The sequence below is a fragment of the Grammomys surdaster genome, unplaced genomic scaffold, assembly GCF_004785775.1.
Source record: "Grammomys surdaster isolate TR1022 unplaced genomic scaffold, NIH_TR_1.0 125881, whole genome shotgun sequence".
In the NCBI taxonomy this organism is placed as follows: Eukaryota; Metazoa; Chordata; class Mammalia; order Rodentia; family Muridae; genus Grammomys; species Grammomys surdaster.
In genome coordinates, this window is record NW_021620706.1 from 3366828 (window position 1) to 3373797 (window position 6970).

Consider the following 6970-nt stretch of genomic DNA (forward strand, 5'->3'; position numbering starts at 1 on the left):
CTTCCTTCCTTCCTTAAGCTGTATTGATCAGGTATATGCCACGGCAGTGAGGAGAGTAACTAATTCAACTAGCTGTGTGTGTCCAATTGAATTTTTTAAGCTATATTTCTTTTATGTATATGAGTGCTCTATCTGCATATACACTTGCATGCCAGAAGAAGGCATCAGATCACATTATGTGAGTCACCATGTGGTTGCTGGGAATTGAACTCAGGACCTCTGGAAGAGCTCTTCCAGAGCTCTTAACGGCTGAGCCATCTCTTCAGCCCATGTCTACTTAAATTTTAAAATAACATAATGAGACAAGATTAAAATTCAGTTCAATTGCACTAGCAGTATTTCACATGCTCATTGGACACATGTAAGAAGTGTACCACACAGATACAGATAACAGCATCATCACAGACAGTGGTGCCGCACAGGACAGGACCTTGCCCAGCTCCAGCAGTTATACTGCATCTATATGATAATGAGCTCTAATTGTGTACTGCCAACCTGACCCGATCTTTGGATTTGTACATAAAACTGCCTGTTTTGCGTAAGAGCTTGAATGCATCTGAACAGGTTATTTGAACTAAAATCCAGAATAGAACATTTCGTTTTTCATTCTCTTCCACCTTCCTCCACCCACAAAAGCATTTTCTCCTCCATTAGATGACACTATCTCACTGGGGTTTTAAAAATATGTTTCTTTTCAAATTTTTTGTTAATTTAATTCATGTGTGTATGTTAGTATGCACACTGTGTGCAGGTTCTTGTGCAGGCCAGAAGGCACTGGAGCTGTGACTGCACAGGCAGTTGTGACTGGGCTGATGTGGGTGCTGGGGAAAGAACCCTGGTCCTCTGCAAGAGCACCAAGTGCTCTTAACCTTATCCCTGAAGCTTCCATCTCACCAAGTTTGAAACAAAAAACTCTGGTGTTACCCTGATTCCTCTTTTTTCTTCATCTTCAATATCTAATCCATTTGCTTCATTAACCTCATTCATAAAATATGTTTCAAATCTATCCTTAGCTACATCCTCTGTCATATTGTCTAGTCCATAATTCTTGCCTGGGACACTGCCCTGCTTATGCAATACACCCTGCACCTACAACAGTTTGCATGCAGCCATGCTCAGATGCATAAGAAAACATGCTGACTAAATTGACACAGTCAATCCTGTACATTAAAAAAAAATCCAACATTGTAAAACCTTCAAAACTATGTCTGATAATAGATATTTGCCATAGAAACTTTAGGAAATAATTTTTTCCTACATTGTTGAGGAACAGTCTCACGCACACCCTGTGGACCTTACACATACTCTGGGGCTGAGAATGACTTTGAATTTATTACCCTCCTTTCTCTACCTACCTCCCACGGGCTGACATTAAGTGTTTAAACTACCAAGACCATCGCAAGAAACTCCAGTGAACAGATTCAAGAGTGACCACTTCCCAGGCACATTTATTGATTGGTGTGAATCAAACATCGTTCATTTTGTCAACCATTGGTATTTTTCTCTGGACTGCTTTCCTGGAGCACCGTGAATCTGTTATCAATGTGTCAGTATGACTCACCTCGGGGAAAACTTTTGTTGCTGCTACTTTTGGCTCGGCCTTAACTGTTCCAATTGGCCTGCTGTAGTTCACTGACCTCCTGAATATATTCTGCACTTTCTGTCACAGTCCACTTCTTCCAGTTGGGGTCAAACTATATTTTTTCTATAATTATAAGAATTATAATGAGGGGACAAGGGGATAAGGTAATAAGAGGTGTAATAGTATTCCTTCTATGGTAAGTTGTCCCTAATAATGGGGTTTGGGGCCTGGAGCCATGTAATTAGTGTATGCCCCACATCCACAATGCCTCTGTCAGTTTACAAACACGCATCTTCACAGCAAGCCAAACACCACAACTGTCTATGAAAACAAGCCCTTCTCTTTGCTTCCTCTTTATATCTACCCTCCATACAATGGCCAGTATTAGAATTTCACATCATACTCCATTCCTATCTCCACCAGCTTTGGACTCTGCTGCATTTTATGTATGGGAGACATAAATACGACTTAAAATAGTGAAAGAAAGTCTCCCAGGAGTGATTCTGAAAAGATGTATTTTTCTTAATACAGACCCAACGACCAACGTGACAACTTCTAAGATATACATCACCATGCCTGGCCACTAATAACCTCTTTTAAATGTGAAGCGAATCTTAGGTTGAAGCCACTTTGGAGAACAGCAGAGATGGTTCTGAAAGAAAACGACATGACACTTTGTAACTTTTTTTTTTGTTGTTGTTGTTTTTCGAGACAGGGTTTCTCTGTATAGCCCTGGCTGTCCTGGAACTCACTCTGTAGACCAGGCTGGCCTTGAACTCAGAAATCCACGTGCCTCTGCCTCCCAAGTGCTGGGATTAAAGGCATGTGCCACCACTGCCCAGCACTTTGTAACATTCTTGAGCCACTCTTTCCTCCTGTGTATGTTCGTGTGTGTGTGTGTGTGTGTTTGTGAGCATACACATGTGCGTGTGAGTAGGTCAGAGGTCAACATTGTCTTTCTCAATAGCTTCTCTGCCTTATTTTTGTTTTTAAGGATTTATTTTGTTTTAATGTGTATATGTGTTTTGCCTAAATTATTTCTGGGCACCATGGGTGTGCCTGCAAAGGTTGGAAGGAAAGCATCAGATTCCCTAGAACCAGAGTGGCAGAAAGTTGTGAGGCACCATGTGGGTGCTAGGACTGGAACCTGTGACCTCTGGAAAAGCAAGCAGTGCTCTTAACCCATTGCGCTAACTCTCCCTAGCCCTTGAGCCACATGCCGTATGTCTAAAATATGTCATTCTCATTGCATCCAAGTACAGACTTTCATCATATAAATAACCTCAGGCAAATTAACTTTTGCATAATCTATTTCCCTATTGTAGTTCAAAGAATAACATTTACTTAGGACCTGACTGTAAAGAATGAGGTTAAGAGGGATTGAGGAAAGAGCACATAGGTAACGTGCTGTGATGTCAACCAGATACAGATATAGTCAGGAAAGTCTCCCAAGTCGCCTGCTGACTCAGGAAGCAACACACCTGATTTTATAGGAAGCAATCCAGTACCTTCTGATACAGTATCACTTCCAAAAGCATTCTAGGCTCATGGTAAATATGATCATTAATCCGAACTGAATTTAACAGAGGGCTATATGATGCAGCATTCTTAGGCAGCCCGACTTGGAATTTCTGGTTTCTAATTCTAGACCTGATATTATTGTACTTAGGTCAAGTTGTAGCTCCTTTCTGGACCCGTCTGCATGCCTGACCTAGCCAATCTGTAACCCCATAAGGGTCTGAAGAAATATTTGTTGTCAAGAGGTTTTATTTTGCTGTAACTTAGGCTAAGAAAACACAAACGTATGCACAACTGGGATTAGAGTGGACAGTGGAAGCTTATCATTTCAGCGGAACACGGGAGGAATAAGCCAGGAATGCTTTGTGATAAACTTACCTGCAGGGCTATGTCTTACCCTCTTGCTACCCGAAGCCAAGGAGCTTCCACTCCTCTCAGGAATATGATATACCTTGAAGTGATCAGGATTCTGGTTATAGTTTGAGATCTGTGACATTGTCTAGAAATGTAAAAACGTGAATGTTGGGAAAGGGCGGATTTGAATGTTTCCCCTGCTAAGAGTATGCCTCTGACTGGCAGAATTTTTCAGTTCTGTTTGTCTTGGAACCCAAGTGTCTTGTATGCAGGAAGAAAGGAAGTAATGGTACGCCAGGAGCCTCAGGCAAAAGCTGGCAGGGCTGGAGCAGCTACTAACCCGAGGCTTTGTGGTCCTTCTGCGGAACATGTAGCCTGACCTCGCCACTGGTAGAAATCAAAGTTCTCCAGTACTTAACTTTCCAACTACACAACTCCAGCACAAACTCGGATAAGTCAACCATTAGTGTTCTCCGCAGGACATCCTGGGCAACTGTCCTTAGTTCCACCCACCACAAACAAACCCCGCCCACTGAGACGTCATTTACGTTTTCCAATCAGAGCCACACTTCTGAACTTTGACCGCCCAACCGGCAAGCTCCGCCCAGTGCAGATCAGCCCCGCCCACAGAGAGGCACTTTGTTCCTTGTTGGCGCTTTAGCGCTTGCTTGCAAACTTTAACCGCTGGCGCCGGGCATATACGCATGCGCCGTCCTTTGAATGGTGAGCGTTCTGATTCTAGCTGCCGCAGCCGGAGGACTAGCGATCTTGCTAATCGTGCGACTATGGGTCGTGCTTCGGCCCCATCACGTCATTCCCCGAGAGTCTCTGGGACTCCTGATAATAGCTGGATCCGGTAAGTACATGGGCGGAGGCCAACGGCCTTGTGCTAGGCACTACAAACCCCAGAGTGCACCGCGACTCTCTTTAGCCTTCTTAGCGCCCTTAGGAGCACTGCATGCTGAGATTTGTAGTTTCTTTGCGTTCCCGGAACTGGTCACTCCAGCCAGGAAAAATGCTGGTTAGCTGACGACACCCAGTCGCCTTGTCATTAAGACAGGTTATTTACGCGTCTCTGTAATTAAGCTTCTCTGTAGTGTACTGCTTTCTAACAAATAATTAGCGACGGAGTACGCTGAAGCCTTTTGATGCTGATATATTATTGCCCTCTTTGCTGCTGTGCGTTATTAATCTAGGTCTTTTGAATTTAGTTTAAGAAACGTGAACATTACATGGTAAACAAAATAGAGTTGTCGCACTTTTGAATGCGCAAAGTCCTTGAGGATAAAAACGTGGACACTCTATACGACAATACCTTCAGAGTGACAGAATATGAGTAATAAACTGTCCAATCAGCTTTGAAAATTTTAAAACTTAAAATTTTAGATGAACAGTTTTGATGTGTGTATAGTTATACAGGACTCACCTTTAAACAACCAAGGTGATACCCGAACCTATGTCAGTGCTATCTGGAATACAAGTTATAGCCTATTGCTCCAGGAACAATAGTAAAACAAAATCAAGCCTAACAGAAAATGATGCAGTCAAAACACGGTAAATTCGAGGTGTTTAAGGCTGCCTTTGCAGGGGGCCATACAGTTTTACAGTAAACTTTTAAAAATACACACTAATAAAAATACGTAAACTAGTAATGTAGTTGTGTATTACTTTTATCAAATGTTATGTACTGTATATAGTAGTATATATTATACTTTTTTATATTGATAGACAGCACAGTAAATTTGTATACTACAAACATAGATTACCCTGGGCTACAATGTTATTATGATGGTTCCCGTGTCACAAGACAATAAGGACTTTTCAGTTCCTTTTTAATGTCATGTGACCAGTATATTGTCATGACAAAAAAATCATTATGTAATGAGTATACACACACGCAAATAATATTTTTGATGTAAGCAAATGTACCAAACTTACACGCAATTATAATTCCTTACTTATTTACTTAACATATTTTGAGTCATGGGAATGGCCAGACACTACACTGAACTCTGGAAAGAAAACAAAACAAGCATCACTTTCCACAGCGTGATGCCTGTGTGCCGAGCACTAGGAAAAGGACAGAGCTGCTGCAGTGAAGGAAATAGGGATACCAACAGAAGATGAGACAGAGGAGTAGCTGCCACACAGAGAAGGACCAAAATCTCATATTAACTGTATAAGAAGTACAAGTTATTTCAAGCAGGATGCAAGGCCTCTGGGGACTTTGGAACACAAGTGAAATATTTATCACATATTTTTAAGAGGAATGCACTGGGTATAGTGTTGAAAATAATCTCAAGAAGTACAGGGAGAGGAAGTGGGGATATGATCTACACAAGACTGTAGTTAGAATTTATGTGACGGAGTGGCTTGGAGCAGGATGAGGTGGTAAGAAGTGACTGGATGGGTGGAGAGGTGGCTCAGCAGTTAAGAGTCCTTGTTCTAGTACAGGACCAAGGTTTGGGTCCTAGCACCCATATGGTGGCTCACAGCCACCTATAACTCCAGTTCCAGGATTCCTGTCTGGATTGAGTGGAGTCCTGAGTGAATGTTTATTGCTGATATGGTCATGCCCCGTGGGAGTGGCAAAGCCTTCTGTAGGTGAAGGGCAGAGAGATGACAAAGCCTTTCTTTGGTCCTAGTAGGAGTGTTGATAGAGTATGCAAAATATAGCTTTTACAGGCTGAGGACCTCTCCCCTACAGAGACTGTTCTACAGAGCTAAGCTTGCCTCCTTGTCCAACTGTACATAATAACCCTGTTTCCTTGTACAGCTGTATGTTATCATCTTGCCTTCCTGTACATAATAAACACCCTAAGCTTCTGAGGTCCTGTGGTTTCTGCATCAGAGAGCCTAGACCACACAGTCCTAGCTATTCTGTATGTGTGTCTGCATGTCTGTCCTTTCTTCATTCTCTCACTACCCAGTTAGGACAGATTCAGAAGTTATGCAGAACATGGCAGGATCCTACACCCTCTTCTGGCTTCCATGATCACCAGGCACGCAGATGGCACACAGGTATACATGCAAGCAAAACCTACATACACATTAAATTATGTATACAGTATATTATGTACACAGCGGCCTACCTGTATATAGGCCTGCAGGCCAAAGGAGGGCATCAGATCTCATTATAGATGGTTCTGAGCCACCATGTGGTTGCTGAGAATTGAACTCAGGATTACTGGACGAGCAGCCAGTGCTCGTAACCTCTGAGTCATCTCTCCAGCTGACATGAAATGCATCTTTAAAAGGTAAAAAATAAAGAAGTGATTGGATGCTGGGAGTATTTTAAGGTATATCTAATAGTATTTTATCAGTTTGTAATGATTTCTAGTATGTCTCTTTTTTAAAGATTTATATTTTGCCAAGCAGTGATGGCGCACGCCTTTAGTCCCAGCACTTGGGAGGCAGAGGCAGGCGGATTTCTGAGTTTGAAGCCAGCCTGGTCTACAGAGTGAGTTCTAGGACAGCTAGGGCTACACAGAGAAACCCTGTCTAGAAAAACAAAAC

The 6970-nt window shown here is 42.4% G+C and overlaps 1 protein-coding gene across 1 annotated transcript in view; it reads left to right on the forward strand.

Moving 5' to 3' along the window:
- Positions 1–4069: 4069 nt before the first annotated feature.
- Alg14 (ALG14 UDP-N-acetylglucosaminyltransferase subunit) overlaps positions 4070–6970 on the forward strand; it is a 78091-nt gene continuing 75190 nt past the window's right edge. The window contains exon 1 of the mRNA XM_028752196.1: positions 4070–4310. Coding sequence (XP_028608029.1) covers positions 4175–4310 — 136 coding nt within the window. The 5' untranslated portion in view covers positions 4070–4174. The remainder of the gene's footprint in view (positions 4311–6970) is intronic.